At 37.9% G+C, this 25,977-nt stretch overlaps 1 protein-coding gene across 5 annotated transcripts in view; it reads right to left on the reverse strand.

The window, feature by feature from the left end:
- Window positions 1–200: 200 nt before the first annotated feature.
- The window catches only part of LOC113065452 (formin-like protein 3), a 37,480-nt gene continuing 11,703 nt past the window's right edge, over window positions 201–25,977 (reverse strand). The window contains exons 2-27 of one of the 5 annotated variants that reach the window (XM_026236695.1): window positions 20,033–20,116; window positions 18,678–18,758; window positions 18,109–18,185; window positions 15,754–15,837; window positions 15,291–15,425; window positions 13,071–13,179; window positions 12,725–12,801; window positions 11,717–11,810; window positions 10,850–10,924; window positions 10,662–10,772; window positions 10,348–10,497; window positions 9,084–9,185; window positions 7,988–8,342; window positions 7,417–7,503; window positions 7,149–7,273; window positions 6,847–7,049; window positions 6,532–6,766; window positions 6,075–6,143; window positions 5,900–5,980; window positions 5,683–5,812; window positions 5,374–5,534; window positions 5,193–5,294; window positions 4,600–4,692; window positions 4,341–4,464; window positions 2,699–2,744; window positions 201–1,726 (exon numbers count right to left, since the gene is read on the reverse strand). In XM_026236695.1, the coding sequence (XP_026092480.1) occupies window positions 1,696–1,726; window positions 2,699–2,744; window positions 4,341–4,464; window positions 4,600–4,692; window positions 5,193–5,294; window positions 5,374–5,534; window positions 5,683–5,812; window positions 5,900–5,980; window positions 6,075–6,143; window positions 6,532–6,766; window positions 6,847–7,049; window positions 7,149–7,273; window positions 7,417–7,503; window positions 7,988–8,342; window positions 9,084–9,185; window positions 10,348–10,497; window positions 10,662–10,772; window positions 10,850–10,924; window positions 11,717–11,810; window positions 12,725–12,801; window positions 13,071–13,179; window positions 15,291–15,425; window positions 15,754–15,837; window positions 18,109–18,185; window positions 18,678–18,758; window positions 20,033–20,116 (3,021 nt within the window). In that variant the 3' untranslated portion in view covers window positions 201–1,695. Of the gene's footprint in view, window positions 1,727–2,698; window positions 2,748–3,188; window positions 3,326–4,340; window positions 4,465–4,599; window positions 4,693–5,192; window positions 5,295–5,373; window positions 5,535–5,682; window positions 5,813–5,899; window positions 5,981–6,074; window positions 6,144–6,531; window positions 6,767–6,846; window positions 7,050–7,148; window positions 7,274–7,416; window positions 7,504–7,987; window positions 8,343–9,083; window positions 9,186–10,347; window positions 10,498–10,661; window positions 10,773–10,849; window positions 10,925–11,716; window positions 11,811–12,724; window positions 12,802–13,070; window positions 13,180–15,290; window positions 15,426–15,753; window positions 15,838–18,108; window positions 18,186–18,677; window positions 18,759–20,032; window positions 20,117–25,977 lie in introns of all 5 variants that reach the window. The other 4 variants (XM_026236694.1, XM_026236693.1, XM_026236696.1 and 1 more) reach the window with 4 other exon arrangements.

Raw genomic sequence — 25,977 nt, forward strand, 5'->3', positions numbered from 1 at the left:
GTCCTTGTACTAGATATGATCAAGGTGAATATAAATAAAATGGCACGCATTATTTATCACTAGCATCAATTTAAAAGATGATATCCAGAACTCATCACAAAACCAAATACCCCAAAGTCCCACTCCACCTGTATTCACTCTCCAGTACACCGTGGGGAAAAGAAAAATGGATTGATGAAATCGTCATAAAGGCAAAGTCATTGAGTCTCAAATATTTTTATTTGCAAATTCCGACAGAATATCCAGTTAACTTCTGCATTCACTGGTCCATTTCAACCAAATAACTTTTTCAATATGGTACATTCATCTTGTTCTTTGTGTTTTCTCCCAAATGGCTTGATTTAGTTTATATCCGACAAAATATATATAAAAAGATCAGACTAAGGACTAACTCCCAAGAACATACAAAAACTGTTAGTGTTTAATTTACATCGACACTTCTCTTGAGCTCGAATCTTATGGTAATATGTCCCTTTTTTATTTTTATTGATAAAACGGACACTTCAGTTCAAGTCGCTGGTTGGATAATCGGCTCTTATTCAATGATAGTGCAAAGAGAATAATTATTAGATTAGGGCCATATTATATAATAAAATCCATTTTATAAAACGTAATTGTTGGTTTAAGCCAAATGAATTAATTCTCACAAACCATGTCGACTGTCCTTCATTTCACTAACTTGGGCAACTGGTTTAGAGTGAACAAGTACAAACTGCACACCCAAAAGATTGATATCTTTACAATCCTGGAGTGCTTCCCATCGGATATTCTTTTAAAATGCATTTATATACAACATAAATCTGTGGGGTAAAGAATAAACCGGAGCATTATTCTCTGAGAAGTTTCACTGCATGGCATAAACATATGTACTCTTTGTTTTGATACAATGTTTTTTAGACATTTAGAAAGCTGGGTCATGAAGGCACCATCAAAACAAGGCACATGGTCAGTCAAATAGAGCACTTGTTCTGGCTCTTTTGTTAAAGTTGCAATGCGTTTTTGGATATATGAATATATTTACATATCACATAATGATTAAGTAACACAAGTATAAACTGAGATACATCAATATTGGCTATAAGACATAATACTGACTCAAAAGAAAGGCACTTCTTCAAACCATAGTACTAGCCTGGTTTAAAATACTGGAGACAGACTAGCCTGTTCCAGGTAGTTGAATAGGATTAACAAATAATTTGAGTTCATAGTTAATAAAGAGATGTACAAAACAGGCTCTGGCCTGAAAGTCAGTGACCTCAGAAAGTAATGCTTACATTGCACAGTAAAAGGAAATCCACGTTAATGGGCGTGAGATCCCGTTGGATGTCTCTTCAGGGTCAGCAGGCTAGTGTTACTGCTGTCTGTGTGTCAACCACAACAAGCATTTTTCCTGTGCCAACGCAAGCTTTTACAGACACTCCTCAGATTTGCGTGCGCGAGCGTTCATGAGGCAGCCCTTAATGTCTGTGCTTTTACGGCTTTATCGAAAGAGCCTCCAGTGCAGAAAAAGGATTTCCATAAATAAATATCAACTTCCCCACCCCCTTAAAACCAAAGACTGGTTTGGTCCGCACTTCCCTCAGTCACTGTGAATTGCAGGATGATACCATTTCAGAAGAAAGTGGGGGGAGAGTAGCAGAGGGTGAGTGAGTTAGGGGTCTTTAGGGTCTCTTCCACCCATTCCGGATCACAGCGTCAGCTCGCAGGAAGGGCTGGCTTCGGAGATCTGCGAGTGAGGAAGGGAGAGAGTTAGAGTTAGATCAGAGAACACTCAGGGTTTCAGGGGTCAATCTCAGCACTTGAGCTGGATGCTACTGTTGCTGTTGTATTTAAAAAGGTTAAAGGAATGCAGAAACTTTGGCTACACATGTTCTTCAAATTAACTTATTTTACGTAAAAAATAAATAAATAAATAAAAAGTGAGTGTGAGTAAATGAGGTCTTAAAAGATATTATAACATTTCCATATATAATGAAACACTATACCACTATATACAGTAACCATTACATGTAGATCTTGCTGAACAGAACACAGATTCGCATGCATGTGATAGACATAAACATGGTAGACAAACAGCACAGTGCAAAGATACAGCGGACAAACACAGCTTTACATGCAACAGTGATGACAAGAAAATAGAGATTTCATTCCTGGATCCTTTCCAAAAGACATAAGAAAATAGGCTACTGAAGAAAAGCTAACAGAATTGATGCTAGTAAAATAATATGTTTTTGTACTATCCAATCATTAGTTTGTACTAAAATTTTATAAGGTTATATAAAACTATAAAAATACTGTAGATGATATAAATACAAATACGGAAGCCCATTTGAGAAAAAAAGTCAGAATTCAGAGATTCAGCTGCAACTTAAGCTCGGAATTGTGAGAGAAAAAAATCACAATTACCTTTTTTATTTTGTATTCTTAGTAAAAAAAATAAAAATGCGAGATGCAAACTATATAACTAATGTGGTAAAATGATATAGCTACTTAGATTTTTTGACACGATACATTTCATAAAATATATATTTAACAATGCAAAAAAAAAAAAGCAATATTCAGTACAAGACTTCATTTGGCAACATAAGCTTCAGCATTGTAGCAATCTTCAAAATGTAGCACTGCTAAAGCAACTGAGCTGACGGTAAAAAGGCAGACAGGAGCAAAGCGTCAGGAAGCTCCATGATGCCTTTCTTACCCTTCAATTATTCTGTGCTCAAATTTACTCAGATTAATCTCCTTTTCTGCTGGAAAGGTATAACAAAGAGTTATTGGAGAGAACATGAGAGTTAGCAGGTGACAAACCAAGTGAAACATAATAAGGACTGTTACACAGACCAAATCTCTCTGGACAATATGACAAATAGAAAGACCCATTCCAAAAATTATTTTAACAACCTGATTGTATATTTATATTAAACCAAATAAGCATTTATGTAAACATCAGTCAGGCAAAATATATTATACTTTATACAGATACTTTAATACTTTTCAGTCCATTTGTCATAATTCTCTTGAGAAAGATTTGGCCGGTCCCTGTTTCAGATCTGTGAATGGCCACAGCTCGTGTTTCCCACTATTCCATTGTGCTAAGGTTAGTAGAGGATGCTGGGTAACCAGTGTGTCAGAATGGGTCATGCGAGTGGTTGTATGCATGCACTTTGCAAGTGGTAAGAGAACGGGACAACCTGCGGCATTAGGGGCATTTTTTTTTGGGAGGGGGGTTTGGGGGGCTAGCAGATGGACTCGTCGAAGAGGTTGGTATCGCAGAAGAAGCGAGAGCCCCGTTTGGCCGTGCGGGCTGTGAAGGGTACACTCTTCAGCACTGAGGGAGGGAGGGAGGTCAGAGACAGAACGTTATATCTGAGGTTAAGAAGGAGCATGTGTTCCTAAAACAGAAACCACTTGTTTTGACCCTTGGAACTTCCTGGATTTTTTTTTCAAGAGGTTTTCAATCCTATTAAACAAATATAGATATCAAATCTTCTTTACCGGGTACACTATCATTCTAATATTAGGGATCATTTCGTTTTGTTTTAGGAAATTAATACTTCTATTCAGAAAGAATGCATAAAACTGATCATAGGTGAGAGTTCAGATATTTCAACTTTTACTAAAAATTTAGATTTCTAACAAATGCTGTTCTTCTGAATTGTTCAATTCACAAAAATATTAAGCAGCACATACAATGCATATTAGAAAGATTTCTTAAGGATCATGTGACACTGCATTAATGGCTGCTAAAAAATCCATCACAGGAATACATTTCATTTCCAAATATATTAAAACAGAAAACATATTTTGTATTGCAATAATATTTCACAACATCACTGGTTTTACTTTATTTTTATGCATATCAATGCAACCTTTATGAGACTTGTATCTTACAGATCTTACAGATCCCAAACTTGAACTTGAACACTAGTGTATATCTCAGATGGAGGAATTTGTTTTTTATGAAAAAAAACTGCTCTGTTAATTAACTAATGATAAACCTGACCACAAGATACATGGGTAAACTTTTAGATTGAACCATTAAAATATAAGTTAAACAAAAACATGTTCAAGTAAAATGCAGGTTTTGCTGAATCTCTTAAAAAGCATTAATAGAGATTAAATACTGATTAAATTACTTTGTGACTGGGGTAAATTAATCATCTTATTAACTCTGAATATCCCTGAGTGTTTTAACGGATATGCACTTGTGAAGTGTGGTGATTGGGCCGTAAGGGCCGCTGTTTAACATAACAGACAGTACACTGCTGATGTGGTGAGCGGAGGACCACCACAGTGATTGTGGCCCCCTGGCCTACAGTTTATTGCAGTCCTGCCTGGCCCACCTGTGATAATGTCTTCGATGGTGCCATCTTTGCCCTCATATACAGGCCGGTGGTCCTTGGCCTGTCTACGCCGGAGCTCTGCGATCATTTCCTGCTGCTGCTGGCGCTTCTTTTGAGCCTGGACCTGCAGTGAGAAAACAAGATACATGTTTTCATGAGCATAATTGTATTAAAAAACACTCTGCATCTGAACTTTTAGTTTGATATTTAAAGGAAACAAGTTCTATTTCAGGTATTTTTCTCAGCTCTTAGATTTCACCTTTGGGTCATGCTGTTTGGCCTCCTGTGCCAGTAGTTTTTCTCTCATGGCCTCCTCTTGCTTCTTCCTCTGTTCGTTTTCCTCCACGGCCTCCTGCAAAAAAACAACAACACAGTTCCGACAGTGAGGCGAGTGTGATCCAGGTCCTGACACTGCACAAAATCCAGGCTACGACCTCACATCTAAACAATCCCAGCAACCTCTGAGAAGGGATATGAATATGGACGCACAAAGATCTTGGAGCTTTTTTGGTTCCTCGTGTAGACTCATAAATTCACCAGCAGAACAATGTGAGGAAGAGGTGTGTGTATGAGTGTGTGTCCGGGTTAAAGGCTGTGAAGGCAAAGCCCAGTCTAAACACAGCAGCTGTCCTCAAATCTCAGCCCAGCTGCCCCTTCCTGTTATTCACCCTCTGCTAACGTCTGCTACTCCACCCCTGCACTCTGACGCTGATGCTCCAACAGGAAAGACATTAAAACAAGGATGGCCAAAGGATATAAAAAATGTTTTCTTCTTGTCATAATATGAAGATTCATGATTCTTTAGTGCAGTGCCTAGAGCCATTGAGTGAATCATTTAATATATTGCAGTACCTTGTAGGCTCTGATGAACCGTACAAACACTGGGAAGAACACAGAGGGCGGCGTGGTCTTAGGACTCTCCCCAAAGTAAAGCACCACATTGTTGAAGGCCTCCTGTAAACGGATTCAATTTGAGATTCAGGTAATCTTGTTTTGTATTCGGAAAGCGTTTTGAAAAAGAGAGAAAGGACACCTCGGCAGTCTTGGCGTCTTTCTGTAGTTTGTCCAGCTGTGTATCGCTGGTCTGGAGGAAGCCCTTGAGTACAGCGTGGTCGTGCTGACTGCATTCTCTCCTGACCAGATCCATGCCCTTACCCAGCTCCTTAACATCCAACAACACGTTCTCCAGGGAGACTGTAACGGAAGAATTCAAAGAAAGCAATTTGAGTGAAATCCAAAGAAATGTATATCATTTCAGTAAGTGTAGCTTTAATTTGTGATTTTTGCATTCTTGTATTTCTAATTTTAAATTACAGTTCAACATCCCATGGAGGACACAGACCTGCCGCAGCCTTATCCACAAAGTGCAGTTCATTGTAGTAGGTAGTCAATTCGGGATACTTCTCTTTGACGACCAGAGCAATGTAGTGAAGCAGCGTCATCTTCCGGTCAGTAGACTTAGTATCTAGCAGCTGTGAGAGAACAACATCAGTATGGGTGAGAACAGCACTGTTATTCAACTACAACATCACTGAAGCCATTTCTACACCCAAGCTCACCAGATCCAGACTCTGAAGTTTGAAACCATACACCGAGCCCCTTTTACTACTGTTCATGTAGTTGCCCACGGCCAGAATGATCTATGTGGAGACAAAATGGATAGTTAAGCATAACTGGAGACAAATTTCAGATGATTTTGAAAACGTATAATATGCGAAGCAAGTTGACATTTACTTCAAGAATCTTCTTTAGCTTTGGAGAAGACTTCACTGACGCGGATGCGGCGATGATGGCGTTGAGTTGCTGTAGATTTAAATGAACAGATGTCAAATCGTGATTTGATCAGGGTGACTGTTATATTGCCAAGGACATGTTCCTAGATCCACGTTTTTTTGTTCCAGGAATAAAAATCCCATCAAACAAACAAACCCTATAATTAACCCCAAGCCTAACAACCCCTAAAATCTGAGGGAAATTACAGATTGATAAATCTGTGGCTCAATTGATCCCCAAAATGTGGACAGGAATGTTGTTCCAGGAACGACGAGGATGTTGGTCTTACAATTTTCACAAATATCTTTGCAACAATAAAAAAAAAATCAATGTGGATGGTCATTCTTCACCAAAAATCTTTTTTTAAAACCCACAAAATTTCCCAACTTCCAATTTGTTGAACATTACAGTTGCTCACCGGGGTCAGCATGTTGACGTTATCATTGAAGTTGCCCACAAACGTGATGATGCTCATTCTCTGAGTAAGCCGCTCAATCTTGCTGAACAGGAGCATGAAGCGGTCTTCCTCAGCGAGTTGGTCCAGAGGTCTCCTCTCGCGCTCGTACTGACGCAGCAGTTTACTCTCAGCCTCCGTGGGCAGAAACCGCATCAGGCATTCCACAAAGTCCACTGGCAGGGCTTTCAGATCAAACCTGCAACATGGAAATTGGGTCATATTAATAATCTCAGAGGAGAGTTTTGAGAGCATTAAGACACTTGTATATGTGCGTACGTTTGAATGGCTTTGCAAATCTCCTCTGAGGTCTTGTTGGCCTTGCGCAGAGTGATGGCCAAGTTCTTTGAGCGATTGGCATCAAGCAGCTGCACTTTGTTAACAGGCTTGTGGGGAACCTTGCTCTTTGAGCTCAACAGATCCACCACAGGACCCTGGGCTTTCGTCTTGAACAGCTCCTCAAACTTCTCCAGATCCAACTCCTACACGACCAATCAAGAGCACATGGCATGGGTGGAGAGTTTCATATTTAAACTTCACACTCAAAATAATGTGAGAATCTGAGTCATACTCAATTTCACCTCAAGCACACGCTCATCATCAATCTCGTTGAAGACGGTGCCGTTGATCTGGTTGGGTTTCAGTGCAGTCCAGTTGAAGACAGGAAGGCGGAACTTGGTTTTTATGGGTTTCTTGATGCGTATGGCTACAACAGAAGAATAAACATTACATTTACTAACATAATTGCATATGACAAGATCCTGAGTGATTTGTCATTGTGATAATCTTGTTTGCAACACATAAGTGCTAAGATAGTACTATTTCCTATTATTTTTAATTTTGTATTACCTGATAAGCCAACACTAAGGATGACTGATGGTGATGTTCCTGGCAGTGGTGGAGGAGGAGGTGGAGGAGGAATAGGAACACACTCAACTATAGATAAAAGAGATGTAATACATAAGTATGCATACATGTTTACTATTAAATCTGTTCCCAAACTGTCACAAGGGTTTAATAGACATTTAGTTAGTCCCAGTCCAGCTGCTTCCTCAGCAGAAACTGCTCCTTAGCTAAAGGAAACACCCTTAGCTTTTCCTTTTCCTGCTAAGCTCTGTAACTCAAAGAGTACTAAATGTGCACAGCTGAGCCTTGTTTTTCTGATTATAATGCACTACAATGACTCTAAAAGAGTCTCCATAATCTTGAGCTTCAAGGGAACCCTTACATATCTGTTTTCCATTGGCAGTAGGTTTACACCGGTGCCAGATCTAAATGTTTCCTTGTCTGCCGTTGAAATCAAATGAGTTCTGAGAACCTCAGATCTCCTGGTCAAGCAATGACTCCAGCTACAGTAACTGATAACACACACCGCACAAGATACACAAATGATTTCCCAGGCTATTCTCAGACTCAGTACCTTCTGAAGGGAGTGGCGGGGCAGGTGGAGGTGGTGGCGGCGGTGGAGGTGGAGCAACAGCTTCAATAGGAGCAGGTGAAGTGACACCCTGACCTCCACTCCCACTCATGCTTGCAGTAAGTAAGCCCAGGTCTCCCAGAGATGCTCCAGCCAATGCTCCACCAACAAGTCCTCCTCCACCCAGAGCCTCAATAGCAATATCCCCATCAGGCTGCTTGCGTAAACGGATGGTGCCCTGCTGCTCCAGCTCCAGCAATTGCTTCTTGATGTTGTTGTGCCTCTGGAAGGCAGCATCCTTCTCCTGAATCATTCGCCGCAGTGTGTGCACCTGTGAGCTGGTGGACTCATACGTCTCCTGCATAACCATGAGAATGACCAGTCAAGGATATTAGGGTACAAGGGTACTCCAACACATTTATTGTACTTTTCTCTCAGTCTAGCATCTAACAAGGCCACACAAAACATATAAATTCACTGAAAATACTATGGTTGATAGATGGTGCAGTGGTTGTCAGTCCTGTTAATGCACAGTTTGGTTATGAATGACAACTGCTTTCTACAAACAAAGTAACTCACAGCCAAATTTCTAAAGAAATTCAGATACTGTATGTGATCCTCTATTTTGATATATCCTGTGGACTCTCCTCACATTTCTGTGGGTCTCAGAAGCATTAGTTATCAATATAGCATTAGTCACCCAAACAGCAAAAGAAACAATCCTCAACAGTGTTTCTAAGATTTTTTTATTTTTTTTATTGAAAATATCAACACTTTGCTAGATTCACAGTATTAATGCCATCACAGTCTGTGAAAAAAGTACAGTGTATTGATGATAGGCCTAATTATTTAATGGTAATTTCTATGAAGGTACCATACTAGATAGAAAAAAAACAAGGCATATTTGTCCAAAAAAACCATGGTATCTTAGAGTTATTGGACATTTAGACATCTAGTCAACCAGACTATGCAAGACTATGCAATTTTTTTTTAAAGGACTCGCAGTCATCATTCGTCTTTCATATTACTTATCACAGGAGGTATTAGTATGTCAAGCTCACGAGTGAAAGTGATATAAATGATTGAAATTGAGGCTTACCTTTATGGCTGTCAGTTCCTTGTCTTTGTGTAACAGCTGTTTCTCCAGGTCTGCTACCTTCATCATGGTCTCATTTTCAACATCTTGAAGCTTCTCGTTCACCTAGAACAAAAACAAAGAGAGCTTGATAGAAAACATGACGGCGTGAGAGGTAATGAAAAGAAAATGAGTGAAGATGGAGAGGCAGTTCAGAGCCTAAATCCTGTAAACATCTCTTCCATACCCCTTTAATCTGCATTCTGTCTCTCTCACTCTCTTATGGATCAATGATAGTATTCCCAGAAGTAAGACTAAACAGATGAGGCAACATCACTTTCACTTTTGATACAGTGAAGATTACCAACAAGGTGGAATATTTGGGGAATTCTGTGCTCCTCCCCCAGCAAGAGCAGAATTTTTGTGTGATTCTCTGGTCATTTCTAGTAAGAAAGGCCCACTACTGAGTCGAGATCAGAGGAACAATCCGAGGTTTGTTTTTACACTGACTGCATACTCAGATTTACAAGCCTTATCTGTTGAATTATACACTTAAAAGCCCAATCGGTATGCAAATCAGATTATAAATAATCAAAATCTGAGTGTGGTGATACAAAAAACAGTTATAACATAAAACTCTTTAAAAATTGATCCAAAATGACATCATAATATACACGTTACTGTTTAAAGGTTTGGTTTCAGTAAAGAAAATCAAGACAGGGACAGCAGGGACACATTAAATTGATCAAAAGTAACAGTAAAGACAATTATAATTTAACAGTAAAGACATTTACAAAGATTTACATTTTAAATAAATGCTATTCTTTTGAACTTCTACAAAAATTATTAATCGCTATTGAAAATTCAGCTTTGCCACCACACAAATAAATCACATTTTAAAATATATTATAGTCTTAGTGAAAAAAAAGAAACTTCCATCAAAAAATAAAAGAAATTTTACTCATCCGAAATTATGAATGTAAATGTAAACATTTATGGAAGTTATTACAAATGTAAAAAAAAATATATATATATATATATATATATATATATATATATATATATATATATATATATATATATATATATATATATATATATGATAGTGGTGCTTAGAAATTAATTTTTTAATATTCAATATTAAATATAATAATTTAACAATTTATTTTATTTATTATAACATTTAACATTTTGAGGCTTTACACTTTTTAGCTGATGTATGCTGAGTGTATGAGGTATAATAATAACATAGCAATAATGAAAGAAAATCATATCTAGTAGTTCTTACATGTGACAAATGTTCTTCCAGCTCCTCCACTTTCTCCAGGGCCACATTCTTTGTTTCAGCGTCCTCCAACAGACCTCCAACATCGAACACATTATCCAGGTAAGCCTGGATCTGCACCGACAACTTATCACTCTCCGTGTGCTTGGATTTCTGGAAGGAAACACAGGGGATTCCTTAATGTTCGTGTGGTGTGACTGAAATATTCAGTAGTATTAAAAATAAAAAAATGACAACTACACAACAAACTTGCCTATTTACTTAACTTGGCTATTTAAACACTGAATGATTTTAGATTAGTTTGAACATTGGATTACCTCCAGGAAGTCATCAAGCCCCAGCTTAGTGAACTCATATTGCAGATGTACACGGAAGTTCATGTCCTCCACCGAATGGACCACAATGTTGATGAACTGCATACAAGCCACCTGAGACACAAACCACACAGTCAAGCACATATACACTGGTCTCATACAAAATACTGGAGTTTCTCTCATGTACCTACCATGAAGTCAATGTTCCCATCTTCACTACGGAAATACTCCATCAGCTTCTCAAAGCGGTGCTTCTCCTTACATACCTGCACATATTTTGAATCCAGTATGAAGTATGTAGCTCATATATCCTCACAAATAACTATCCCAAAACTTTGAGAAAAACAAACATAACATAGAACAAATTACTAAGTCTTCTAGTTCTAGAAACAGCAGAGTATGAAGTTATGGGGTTTAGTGAAGCTGAGACTGATGGAGAATTCAGATCACAGTCCATTCAGGAGAAATTCAGACTTTATTGCAGACTTTATGGAAAAAGAAGGAGATCGAAATAACAAAAAGAAATATGTTAGACCCTCACATTTCACTATGGAAGAATACGAAACTTATTTCAAATACTTCAGTCAGCTTCTTGTTCATAATGCTTTGCTGATTTACATGTGGAACATTTCATTCATTAGTCTAAATTCAAAGTTAGGTCAACCACAGACACTTTGAAGACTAGTTCTGCCAGTCTTTCTCGCAGAATTGTTGTGAATGCTGTGTTTATTAGCTCTCCTAGTTTCTCAGGATAGAGTTGGATAGTTACAGGATAATTGGCTATTTAAATCACTAGGCAAACAAAACTGAGAGGTTGAGTGAACGGTTGAGTCTGCAGGCAATTCAATCCACCCCCCCAAAAAACCCTGATCCTTATCAGAAACGAGTGGCTTAAGATGTGGTGTTTTCCCACAAATGCATGTGGGAAGGGAGAAAATGCTCAGCTAATTGGCTTTACATGTGCATGAACTCGAAACAAAAACAACCTTTTTTTAGCATAATATAGCATCCATGGTGTAATACGCATGCAGGTGTAAAAGTCCCAGGATCTACTGTACCTCTTTGAAGTTATCAAACGCTGAGAGGATGATTTCATGGCCTCCTCGCACCAAACACACGGCAGCCAGCAGCTCCAGGACCAGCGCCTTTGTTCTATAGGCAGAACAAAAGCTTCTGTGAGCATTCAACTGCACAAGAGTGACAGAGCAGGACTCAAACAATAAGACGGGTAACATTACAAACTTGACAGATCATTACCCACCCACACCTGCTTAGATCTATCCTTCAGGGAGAACAGCAGCTTTGGGTCTATTGTTATACAATTTTCAAAATCAGAAACGTGATAGCACACGTGCATCTTGAGCCTCTCACTGGGTCAAGTCTGATGCTAACTCGCAGTAAGTGTAGGTGGGGTCATTTTTTGTTGGTGCTGTTTTGGAATGACACACTACAAGAAAGGCCTTTACAGCACAGTTAAAAGCTGTGCATGAATGATACATTGATGTATGATTCATTGAGGTCAAGGAATGATGTTTTTTAAGATGTAAGAAGGCTGGGGGGTTTTCCATGTTTGAAAGAATTCATTTACCTAATAAAATCCCCTACTTCACAGCGCCACCAAAACTAAAGGTCACTGGAGGTACTGCATTAATCAGGCTCATCAGGTAGCTACCTACTAAGGGACTATTCACACAAAACAAGTTCTGTCATAATGTACTTCCCCTCACGTCATTCTAAATCTTTATTTCTTCTGTGGAACACAAAAGAAGATATTTTGAAGAATGTTGGTAACCAAACAGTTTTGGGACTTGCATATTAAGAACAAAAAATTCTATGAAAGTCAGTGGGATCACAAATGGGTTGGTTCTTTGTTATGTGAAAAACAAAAGAAGGTATTTTGGACAATGTTGGTACATATATCACTGACTTCCGTAGTATATTTTGGTCCGAAAATACTAAAAAAAAGAGATGCACACAGATTTGGAAAGTCATAGGGGTGAGTAAATGACAGAATTTTCATTTTTGGGTGGATCTTTAACACTGTTATACAGAACCTTAATTCTTACCTTGGGTTCTTATTGTTCAAACTTAGGGCGATCTCGTTGACTGCATGCGCGTGAGACATGACGAGGTTGAAGCCATACTAGAGGTGTGAAAGAAGAAAGTAATGTGGTATTAAAGTATATAAAAACATATTTAGCACAATGCAATGGTTATTCAATTGAGATTTTGTGCTGCCGTTCGTTAACTGTACAGACACCGATGTAAAAAACATTCTGGAGAATAACAGGTTGCTTGTCATGCTCAATAAAAACTTCATAATACTACTGACAGAGCAGATTTTATTTGCTGTGCAATCAAGTCAGATGTCCCTGAGGTTTTTGTGACCTATCAGGTCTGTGCATCCTGTACCTGATAGTTCATGATTGCTCGGAGGCACATGATGCACACATGCACATCATCCTTTTGACTGACTAGTCTGGAGTTCTTGATGGTCTTGCTGTTGGCAGCTGAGCCATAACTGTAATAGAAGGAGAAAGTTAGTAGTTCACAAGAGCTGTGCTTGATTTGATATAACATAAACGATCACTCATATGCACCCTATCAAGAGGTACTTTCATCTGCGTGTGTTATCTTCTCTCAGGAAGTGTGGCTATGGCTCAGTGGGCTAAATACTGCACACATCTGACTCCTAGTTTTGCTGCAATGCAATGTTCCTGTCGTTGCATAAAGACATGCATTATAATTTGAGAAGTGAGACAGGAAGTGAACTGTTTACTATAAAACAATAATATTCACTTTCCATATAAAGGGTGCAATTACTTTGAATAAACCAATGAGACACTAAATGTCTTTAGTGTGAAAACCATTCGATTTATTAGATAAACTATTATTTTATATAAAATTAGCTAGTTTAAAACCCATTAAATGTTTGTATTAAAATGCTGATATTGGCCTGTGACAAGGTTAAACCGAATGTCTTCATTTTGACATAATCTGATGATTTAATGAAAAGGACAGATTTATTTTGCATGCAACTATTTTATTGTAAGAAATACTGATCAAACAAATATATAAATTTATTCAATTTATGTAAAATAATCATATAAACAAAAATTACTATAAACCAATATTTGGAAAGAAAAAGGTTTGCATATGTGCAAAACATAATTAAATGCAACAGTATTTGTTGAAAGATATTTTAAGGGGGTGGGAGCGGTGAAATGCTATTTCATGCATACTGAGTTTTTTACACTGTTAAAGAGTTGGATTTGTTGTTGTACGTTTGAAGGAGTATTTCTGTTCCAAAAATACTCCTTCCGGTTTGTCACAAGTTTCCGAAAGTTTTTTTCGAGTATGGGTCTGTGTGACGTTAGATGGAGCGGAATTTCCTTATATGGGTCCTAAGGGCACTTCTCCCAGAAGGGCGCGCACTCCCGTATAGCAGAGCACTGAGAGCACAACAGACATTCACTGATCAGAGCGAGAGCGTCGCGAAATGTCACAAAAGAAGTGTGTTTTTGGTTGCCAGGGCAAGACAACCCTGCACAGATTACCAAAAGAGAAACAGCATTTAGGGACCAGTGGATGGAGTTTATTTTTACAGAGCATCAACGGAGCTGTGCAAGTGTTTGTGTTTGTTCCCTGCATTTCGAAGATGCTTGTTTTACAAACAAGGCCCAGTTTGACGCCGGATTTGCGTATCGTTTATTTCTTAAGGATGATGCAATCCCAACGAAAAAGGGTCACGATCGTGTGTTGGAACCGCAGGCGGTGAGTAAAACTGCTTCAAATATCTCTGCCTCCTTGTTAGTGCGTCCGCCTCCCATGCCGGAGACCCGGGTTCGAGCCCCGCTCGGAGCGAGTCGTTGCTGCTGCTGCTCTCGTTCAGTTTCAGCCTCGGGATCTGATTCTGGATCAGAAATAAACGGCTGAATCTGACTGTAAGCCATGGTTTGTTTTTTGATGTTTTTTTCCTCACGGTAATGTCACAGCTCTCAACGCAAAAGCCTACTGGCGCTCGTGATTCTTTAGCTCCGCCCACACGTCACGCCTCCAGCCGGTCGTGTTTTTCCGGGAAAAATCGGTACAGACTATCTTTCTCTTATGAATATAATAAAACTAAAGACTTTTTGGAGTTGAAGGATGCAGTACTACTCTATAGGTACTCAAGATTAACAGGAGATTGAGTGAAAACGAGCATTTCACCCCCCCTTTAATATTCACATGTTAACGTTCTTCTAAAAACAAATTTATGGAGAATCAAGAAAATCTAAGATTACTAAAAAGCATGAACTGTCAATCAGTCTCATGTTAATAATTTAGAAGCCTTAGAAATGTGTATATTAAATATAAAACAGTCTGCTTTATAGGGTTAATATTTTAGACATTGAAGCTCTTTTGCCCCCTATTCTTCCAGTTAAAAAATAATAATTATATATTTACACACACACACACACACACACACACACACATATATATACAGTCTCAAACAGTGCATTAAATATTTCTAATTAATGATTTGTGACTGGCCAGCACCCTGAACCAAACCAATGCAAGTTGTCATCACATAAGCAAACATCATTTTAAAGCGAGGCAGAGCATAGCAAGCACAAGCAGGCCAATACATACCGGAGGACGGATTGTCGAGCAGAGCGCACCAGTGTATTACAACCGTTCTGGTGCAGATCCTCAATGGACCTGCTCCAGGACTTAGCCTTGTCCAGCGAAAAGTCCTCACCATTCTCCAGCCCTTCAAAATTCAACCTGAGCCGCATAGACAGGGAACCCCACATCAGGAGGACGGGGGTAAGGATAGGCAAGGTTAGCAACAGAGTTCAGTAACAGGGGGTCCAGGATTATGCAGAAAGCAGCACAGTCTAGCATGGCATAACAAAGCACAAAACAGAATGCAGCACGCCTACAACGAGACATTCAGCACGTTCATAATCATTAAATAACACTGAATTCATCACAGCCTTTGTCTCCAGCAGAAGCCTGGCTACTTGATCTTTTAAATGTCCTACAGATGGTGCTTTGATTGGTGTGTTGTGAAGATGCCCGTGGTGGGTTGTTTTTAGGGTGTGTCACTCACATGACGGCACACTGGGCGAAGGAGAGATACTCCACCAGGATGTCCAGGCCTCTGTTCTCATCATTGAGGAACTCACGAACCCACCTGCCACATTAAAGAGGGAGATCAAAGCATCCTATTAACATCCTTCTGAAAACAAACACACTCACACTGCCGTTTAAATATTTGAAAGAAACCTTGTTTTTAAAGAAATTAAAACTTTTATTCAGCGAGGATGCATTAAATTGATCAAACTTGACAGCAAATATATTTATAATGTTACAAAAGATTTCTATATAACTGGAGTGATGGCTGCTGAAAATTCAAATTCATGTTAACACAGGAATACATGACATTCTAAAAAGTATTAAAACAAACAACTCTTTTAAACTGAAATATCACAATATCACTGCTGAGTTGACTAGCTTGGCAAGACTGAGATGGAAAGTCCAGAATGGAGACTGGTTTTAGATTTCCTTCATTTAGCTCCAGATTTCTGAAGAGGAAAGTCAAAGCAAAAGGAATTCCCTTTAGAGCAAAAAGCAAAAGAACGTGGAGCTCATAGCTCAAGAGAGGAGGTTCAATCTCTGACAGTGGGAGTGTTTAGACTGCCTTCCCTGTTTTTCTATACATGCACTCTTTTTTTTCTGCATGTCTCTCATTTTTCAGCCGTAATGATTGGTTGAAATCTGTCTCTATTGTTAAATGGTTATAGATGCATAAGAAAAAAAAATACCAGACTCCCAAATGAGCACAAGAAAAACAGACAAAATTTGGAACTGAGCAAGAAACAGACTTTCCGACTGAAAAGGTGGTGGGGGCTCACTCCATCATCAGCTTCCTGTCTACCACCTCCCCCTTCCTGCTCCCCTTTAGACTCTCTTCCTGTCCGGCCAGATGCTATTTCAGATTGTCTTGGCAAAGCAAGGAGTAGCACATCGGAAAGAGGCCAGGGATCGGACACATGCAATAAACAGTCCTCTGTTCCATTTCATCCAGCGCCCCAAAAAAGTGAAAAAAGACTGCCTATTCTTTTTCTTTTTTTTGTCTTAATGAGAAACACATTACAATCCCCTGGATGCTCTTAATAATGCAGGAGAGAGGAGTGTATTGGTTATTTATGGCTCACACAGAAGACAAAGGAAGTAATTAATAATCATATTTTACCAGTGTTTTCTAAGATTTCGCTCCTGTGAGTGTGTGTGTGTGTGTGTGTCAGTGTTCAGGAAGCTACTTTGAACCTGTAGTTTGCCAAACTACTCATAATTTATAGTAATCTGAACTGAATATAGCTTTCTAATCTTTTAAAGTAATAGTTAGCTAAACTAAACACAACTAACAATAAGCGAATTGAGAAAAAGCAACTTAAAGGAACAAAATCTTAAATCGAAAGAAACTAAATCCTTTCATATTTAAACATAAGATGATATAATTCATAATTTAAATGTATGATTTAAACTTGTTATAAAATGTTTATTGTTAATAACAAAATGCTATTATAAAATAATTGTCCATATTATTAATTATAATATTATCTAATAAATTATATACATTTTAATTTTATTATTTTCATGTAAAGCCATATTTTTGGCACAAAAACAATTAGCTCCAAACTTATAAGCTTATCTGAAACTAAAAAGATTTCGCACATAACAAGATATGACAAAATAACGTGTTTGTGTGTAAATGGTTTTACAATTTCACTTATTCACTTCATATTGTTTTTTGTATTCAATAATAGTGTGTGCCCTTAAAAACAGAATATAAACATTGAAAAGATGTTCCCAGTTGTCAGTGTTTCACTGTGTTACACAAATGTGTCAATGTTTCGTCTGGGTTCATCAATGTGACTTATAAACCTTTGTGTGTGCGCGTGTGTATACGTGTCCTTTCACACACTACATTGTTGGATGCTGCGAGCTTCCTGGCTCTCCAGCATACACAACTCAACTTCCTGAGTTGCTTGGAGCTGCTAAGGGGGTGGTGTGTGAGGTAGGAGATGAATAAAAACCATCTGGATACAGCCGAGGTCTACAGACAGCATTGTAAAGCACAGGGAAGCTGGCAGAACAGCCCAACAACAGGGATTTGTGCACAAGCTAAAACTACATCTAGCTTTCTACAACAGGAAGAACAAAGAAAGAGTGATTCTTTAGAGGGGAAAGCTGAACAATACCACAGCTTCCCGTCCATACCACAAGCAAGGCTATTGTTCCCTGCACTGCTTACAGGAGCCTCATAACCTCACTGCATTAGTTACTGGAGGAACATGGGATGTTACTCTGGGCGATTGTTGGGAGGGGTATTTGTAGAGATCAGCACACGACGAAGAGATGTTAAAGTAGGATTATAGGAGAGAAGATAGGAATTAGTCACCCTATGTGATTGGTTCTCAGCGATATCTCCAGCTCTCGCAGGACTTTGGTGGATTCCTGAACCCTCCTGCGGAATTTCTGCACACACAGACAAACGGATGATTATCGGCACGTTTGGAGAAATACCCACATTTCAATAAACACTAACTTGTGCTGCATAAAACAACATTTCTGGATAAACTTTTGGTGCACAAAAGAGGTCAACACTAATGACCTAAACAGGAATATTTATATTTTTGCATATACAATGCCATTCAAAAGTTTGTGGTTTTAATGCATACTTGCTGAATAAAAATTTAATTTTACTGACTGCAAACATACTTTAATTTTTTTTTCTCTCAGTGGTATAATTATAGTGCTACTTAGGGTTTTTTTTGTGCAAAAGTATAAGGATACATAAATATAACACAATTTTGTAATTAAACAAGCTATTTTTTTGGTGAAGTTGATACAATTTTTGGTGATTTTTTTATTTCTAATAATACAACCCCTTTATCAACTGTAAGTCACAGTCACATGCAATCAGGTGAGAAACAGACATTGGTTATGCATCTGGTGAATGATGCTGACCTTGCGTGTGACTTTTGGGTCTAAATATCCACGTAGTTTCTGGATGTATGTATGTGGAGGATTCTTCACTTGGAAACGCTCCTGACACAAAGAAGAGGGGGAGACAGTTATACACAGGCAAAATCATCAAACATCTCCAACATAAGATCAATGCTCTGTTTTAACTAACACATACACATATTCTGAATCATTTTATGTTGTTTTGTTTAAAAAAAAATATTAAGTCTTAAAACAATTTTTAGCTGTAACTCCATTTTTCAGTAGCACAAATTTGTCAAAATGCATGACTAGTCATTTATAAATAGTTTTATGAAATGCCCAGAATGTAGCACAAAGTCATCATTTACTGCACTGATGCATTTTTAAGCAAGTGTTTTTAATAAGACATGCCAGTTTTTTTTTTAAAGGGACAGCTCCTTTAAAAACTGAAATTCTGTCATCATTTACTCACCCTCATATTATTCGTAATCTATATGAAAGTATGAACTCAGGAGAAGAAATTCTGAAGACTGGATAGGCCGATATTTTCATTGCAATGAAAGTGAATGGTTACTGAGGATAAAATAACTATAAAATTATCATAAAAATGGTCTAAACAACTTCTGTTTCAGACCCCATTCATTCTACAACTACATGGAACTACATTCTACACAGCTACATGGAAAGGAACGACAGGTACAATCCTCAATTTTGTGTTCCACAAAAGATTATGGGTTTAGAACAACATGAGGGTGACCAAACAATGACTATAAGTCACACTTTTTTTTCATAATTTGGGTGGTCCTGCGACTTATAGTCAGGTGCGACTTATTTATCAAAATTAATTTGACATGAACCAAGAGAAATGAACTAAGAGAAAACATTACCGTCTACAGTCACTAGAGGGCGCTCTATGTTGCTCATTGAACAGAGTCTATCACTGAAAACATAAAGGGCCCTCTCGCGGCTGTAAACGCTAATGTTTTCTCTTGGTTCTTGGGTCTAAATAAATGCGACTTATAGTCCAGTGCAAATTATATATGTTTTTTTCCTCATCATGACGTATTTTTGGACTGGTGCGACTTATACTCAGATGCGACGTATAGTCCGAAAAATACGGTCAATAAAATTGGGGTGAAATGCTGGTATGATCCTGTGTCTGTGCCTTTTCTTTTGTGTGCTAAATCATTCAAATCTGATCAAACTGTGTGTAACTGGCAAGCTAAAACTTTCTCTTAACTTGTTAATAATAACTGTAAAAATATATCATTTTTTAAATGTCATGTCAATAACCCCATTTGTGAAGGCGTGTTCTTCTGGACTGCCCTACAGAGGCAAGGGTGTGATTTCACAGTGGGAGATTGTGGAGGCTGTACCTGGTCACAGATGAGGTCCCACTTCTTCTCATTATCGTACTGCCGGAGGAGACGTGCTTTATCTGGAGGCAGGTTCATAGAGTTCTGAAAAACAAGAGAGCGCTTTCGCATCAGAACACACAGGATGCATGTATCCATGGTAACATCTCTGTACTCATTTTCTTTGGGTCACAGCGGTTTCTTGTCTGACATGAGAAACCCTGCATCCTGTGACCTCATGTCCTGTGTTGACTTCTCATATCCTGTTTGAAATCATATTTCTCTTCAGACACCACGAAAATCTTTTTACTAAAGTCTCCATTCCAAACTATATTTTTACAATTTCTGAAGGAAGCTGCTTTTGCAAAACTCACTGCCACAATTGTGGGTGATTGCCAGAGTGTTGCTATGTGGCTGCTAATGTATTCTGAGTGGTTTGCAATGTGTATATGTTTACTTGAGTGTTGCTAAAAAACAAACTGCATTAGCTGAAGTATGACTTCAGTGCCAAAGTTTACAGAAATTCACAATTATGTAATTCGGACACTTCCACATAAGCCGCATGAACATGAGCATAATTTACAGCAGAGCAACAGCTCAAAGCAAGTTAGTTGCAAGTCAGCATGTTCATATAACAGCTTCCATAAGTAATAATGCTCTTGATTAAATGGCACAGACATCTAAATGCAACTCTGTCAGGAACCTAGAAACTTTTGAGTTTTCAATGTTTCTGGAAAAAGTGTTTTATGCTCACAGAAGCAAGATTTATTTGACAAAAAATACACTAAATACAGTAAAATGTGAAATACAATTACAATTTCAAATATTTTTGTTATAACTAAATATATATATGTGTGTGTGTGTGTGTGTGTGTGTGTGTGTGTGTGTGTGTGTGTGTGTGTGTGTGATTTATTCCTGTGATAGCAAAGCAATATTTTCATGAGCCATTACTCCAATCTTCAGTGTCACATGATCAGCTGTACTGCTTAATATCTTTGTGTTCTTTAATGAATAGAAAGCTTTTCATGGAAAAAAAAAATAATATATATATATATATATATATATATATTATAACATTATATTAAAAAAATCTTACTGACTCCAAACTTTTAAATTGTAGTGTAAATGTGAGATATATATTGTCATGATTCCCGTATCAACTGGTGTGATGATAATAATAATGCTATTGTTAAAATGATAAATAAACCATTGTTCGTTCTGCCACTTCTTATAATAGACAGGGCACTGAACTGTAACAAGACTACTCTGTGATATCAGGTCACGTTTGCACTACAAACAGATCAGTGTGTGGATTGTCTTCTAAATGTCTTAAATAGTGGAACACACACTGAGCCAGGCGTGGGGTGTGAGGTGACAACTGTCTTCCACAAACACTGCATCTCCCTTTATTAACCTGAGACTCTGTGCTCTGATTTCAGATAGTGATCAGCAGATCACCACAGCATGTCACAGACCTCTCAGTGGGTTTTCCTTTGAAGATGGAAGAGACCCATATCAGCCCGAGCATCACTTATGTCATTGCACTCTGTGAAAAAAGTGATTCATCCACCCCAAAAGCAACAGCTTCACATTATACTGCCAAGGCAACATAACATCTCAGTGAAATGACATGACCATGACATTATAAACGAAACCAGTGGTATTAACTCCATGATTTGTGGAAAGTGAATATTGTATGTGCTGAAAGACTGCGTTTCAATTTATTTCCACTGTAAAGTGATTAAGCCTTTCCACAAGCCCAAATGAATCATATTCAGTGAGATGTCTGGGAAAGGCTGGTGAATGCAGTATGTATCATAGCAGTTTTTTATTCAGTGAAAGATTCATCAGATTAATTAAACTGATAACCTGTGTGCTTTATAAAAAGAATCAGGTCATAAGTGAATTCTGTTTTCTAAACTTTAAATCAACTGAACCAATTCCTTTGCAAAACAATTCTGCTTCAAAACACTCAAAAGTCCAGATGGCAAGGACACCTACTGTTTAAAGCTGCGTAAAAGCAATGAGAGAATACTGAAATGTGTAAAATTACATGTTCTACAAAACAATTCAATGCATTTTCATTAAATTGTAATTTAAGCATAAATTGTTTTTCATACTTTCATGAAAATGACATGGCAAAACATACTTTGCTTAAATCATGTGACTTGCATACTCCAAACATAGATTTGACACAAGATTTTGAAGTTCCAGGAAGCATTGTTTTAAAAGTACCCATCAATAGTAAGTCTTTTTTTTTATCTCATAGACAGAAGTCTAAACCGAATTAAAGTTTAGAATAGAATTTAGAATAATAAAAGTCCACAGCTGTCCATTTCTGATGGAGCTTTGGATTTACAGAGGTAAAAGAGGTAAATAAAGAGGTATAGTAAAGTTTGGAGTTCATAAATCCGGTGTGTGTTTCTCAGACAGTCTGTCTTTCAGCATTTAATTCAACAGCAGACAGACTGTCTGAGAAACACACACCGAATTTATGAACTCCAAACTTTACTATACTGACCATGTAGTAAATTTGTTTTGTTTGAAACCACGTTCAGCTGGAAGACATCCCAATTATGATGACTAAGGGCTACAATGTCTGAAAAGTTAACAACTTTTAAGCAGAAATGACAGAGGCCCTAGAGAATGTTATTTGGCTCCGCCTGTGAAGATCTCAAACATTGACCATTTCCTCCTACGATTCCCCTTCCATTGCCCCCCTCTCCCCCCGCTCCCCAAATTGTGACCGACATTGTGCATTCCAGATGTCCACAGTTTCAGAAAGAATGTGCCCTGTTTATAACAGTAATTAATTTGGCTGTAAATTATCCTACTTTATCTTTTCTATCACCCGATTTTCTCTCCATTCCATTCCCTTCTCTTCAACTCAGCATATAGATTTTGGGTTGATCAACAGTTGAGATTCTCTCTCTTTCTCTCTCTATACTCTAATCTACAACTCAAATGTCAAGGATGAAGTGGGTTCCTCCTACACTAGTTAGCATGCAGCATTTAAGAAATCATGTAAACGAGGAAGAAAGGAGCGTAATGTCTACAAAATACCATCATCATCTATGCTGTGTCAATATGAAAGCATCCAGTCTCTGAGCAAATATCAGCTATATTGCATTTTTATGTCAACGGCAAAAGAGCGTGTAGATCAAATCTGAAAGAAATATAATAATAGATTTTCTTCTGAGAAACATGTAAATTAAAGAAGACATGTAAGCAAAGTCTTATATTTGCCAAGGCAGCAATGTCTAAAATTAAATGTTATATTTTAGTATGAATCCAAACATTTCTTATCAATTTTCAACGACATGCACTTGGCTATTCACATTAATTTCAGAGCTCTATTTTACCATATGTCAACGATTACCTAATTTGTTTACTTTTATTTTTCATGAGCAATTTCAGGGAAAAACATCTGACACAAAGTTGATATTTAAAGAGCTCTGGTCTCCTAATCTATGGAAGAGCAACCTGTGAGCAATGCAACAGCCTTCTGGGAAGCTTCAAATTGGGAATCAGAGGTTAGATCTGGCCATATGTCTGCAGCCAGGACTGCCTAGTGACCATTTGTTGGTCTGATATATAATTAGGGCACTTAGAGCACAGTGAGGTTCCAGTCCTCCATGCACATGATGATCCAGGATTTGGAGCCACATCACCGATAACAGCGGCTGCAAAGAGCTCAGATGAGGCTTTATCTGATCTACAGTAGCTCTCTGAGATTTAGGCTTCTCTGTTTTCTGTTTCAGAAATGAGAGTCCTTGAAAATACGTTTAAGATTCACTTTTCTGTTTCAACTGTGCAGTATTTACCCTAGGGTTTTTTCTTAGGGCCCAAGAGCTTCCTGCACAGATATTATTAGCTAAACTTCTGGAGTAACACCACCACTATCAAATGAAACTTGAGTACAAAGAGTACCAAAAAAAAAAAAAAAAAACACGGTTAGAGCACAAAACCATCTTTGAATCAATGCTGGATCCGTTAATGCTAAAGCTCACAGAAGTAAGATCAAAGAAAACACTAGGAAGATTTTTTACATTTATGAAGAAAAACTAGCCTGTCCACTCCAGGTCACACAAAAAACAGCAGTCTGAAATAACAAAAAACTGAATGCACTCCTAACCACTGAGATGGCACACTGTCCAAAGGGATCAAAGCACTTTGTCTATTCCTGGAAAGGTAGAACGTCTCATTTTGGCATAAAAATTCCCACACATTCAGTATGAAATGTCTGCAAACATTGTACAATATAAAAGGTGGTCATGTCCAAAAATATGAATGCAAAACAACAAAAACAAAACAAAATGAAGCAAAATACCTTCCTGGCTACTCTGCTATAGCAAAAGGTTTAGCTGACTGCTGATTCCTAATTTAATTTAGCAAATCTCATTAGACCTTTCCAGTCTTGTTTTACTGGCATAATGACTTTAAAAAGAGGCCCACATCTTACATCTGAGACGAAAATACCTTCATTTTTCAGTGTCTGAAAATGAAACATAAAATCAACTCCCTAAAGCTCTTTACTTCCAAAATAAGAGAGACGCTACCCACCACTGGGACAAAAAGAGCTTCTGTTTGATCCTAGTATAGTTTGTGAAAGAGTGACTGTGCAGACACAACAAAGAACCATTCCATTTTTCTGGCATGTTTAGCTCTTTGGCAAAGGATTACGTTGAACAATAGACGGTGGCTTTCAGTGACTACAACTACCCCAAAATGTTGTAACTGAGGAACACTTACAATTTTATACAAGAGTAAAAAATGACATAAGTGCAGTGTATTTTAGTTTCTGGGAACATGTATTTTTACATGAAAGACAAGTATGGAAAAACACAAAAAGACAAAATGAATTTTTGAAATGAAAGAGGAAGAGAAGTGTGGGAAAGGAAAGGCACATGACAAGATGAACCATGTGAATTACTGACAATGAAATTGGGGAAAGACTGTGCTACAAACTACAGGGGGTGCTGGGAAAATTACCTATAGAAATTGGGACGTCTGGCTGAAAAGGGAGTGGGGCAGGCAAAAGGGAATAGAAAGATGTGCCTTCAGAGAACAGTAGCTTGATCTGTTGTCGGGTATCAGACTACAGAGAATGAAGAGATGTGAAGAGCTGAAGAGACAGAGAAGAGAAGGGGAGAACAAACCTCAGCCAGACAGCCCCCCGCACGAAACATCACACATGATGGAGTGCACAGGTCAGACAGGAAGACAACATACAGTCAAAGAAAACGACCCCAATATGTGCTTTCTCGCGCAGAGAAGCGGTGTCCTGTTTATGACTTCTAACGCAGCCAGAAATACCAATATAGACTTTATAAAGTCAACATGAAACATCATTTGCACCATTTTTCTCTTCTGTAATATGATGGAAATGTGTAATTTTTCTGTGTGAAACAAGATTGAATGATTACTCATTTATTAATAGTCATAATTTATTATTATTATTATTATTATTAAATATAGTTTACAATTTTTAAATAAAATAATAAAAAATTATAACTATTACATTAATTATAACTATTTTGAATAATGTACTATATTCATTTATTTTTATTTAAATGCTTAATTGTATTATTGTATTGAACGTAAATCATTATTATTATTATAAATGATGCTATTATATAATAAATTATAGTACAATACATTATATAAGTAGTAGTAGTAGGAGTAGCCCTTTATTGTCACTAGTCACAAGTACCAGCAAAATTAGCCATCAACCTGTCCATTCATACATACATACAATATGACAAGGGGGTAGACAGGAAGACAGGGAACTGAGGAAGAAATACAGCATAACATGAGGAAAGTGAGGGAAAAAAACAACAACACCCAGACTATGCTCCTATTGGGTGAGAACAGGAAAAACACCTCAGCAACAAAGCACATAATCTATACAAACACACGAGTTTACACACAACTAGGGACGGAAATTGGGGGGTCGCGGTTAATCC

Source organism: Carassius auratus, chromosome 48, assembly GCF_003368295.1.
Source record: "Carassius auratus strain Wakin chromosome 48, ASM336829v1, whole genome shotgun sequence".
NCBI lineage: Eukaryota > Metazoa > Chordata > Actinopteri > Cypriniformes > Cyprinidae > Carassius > Carassius auratus.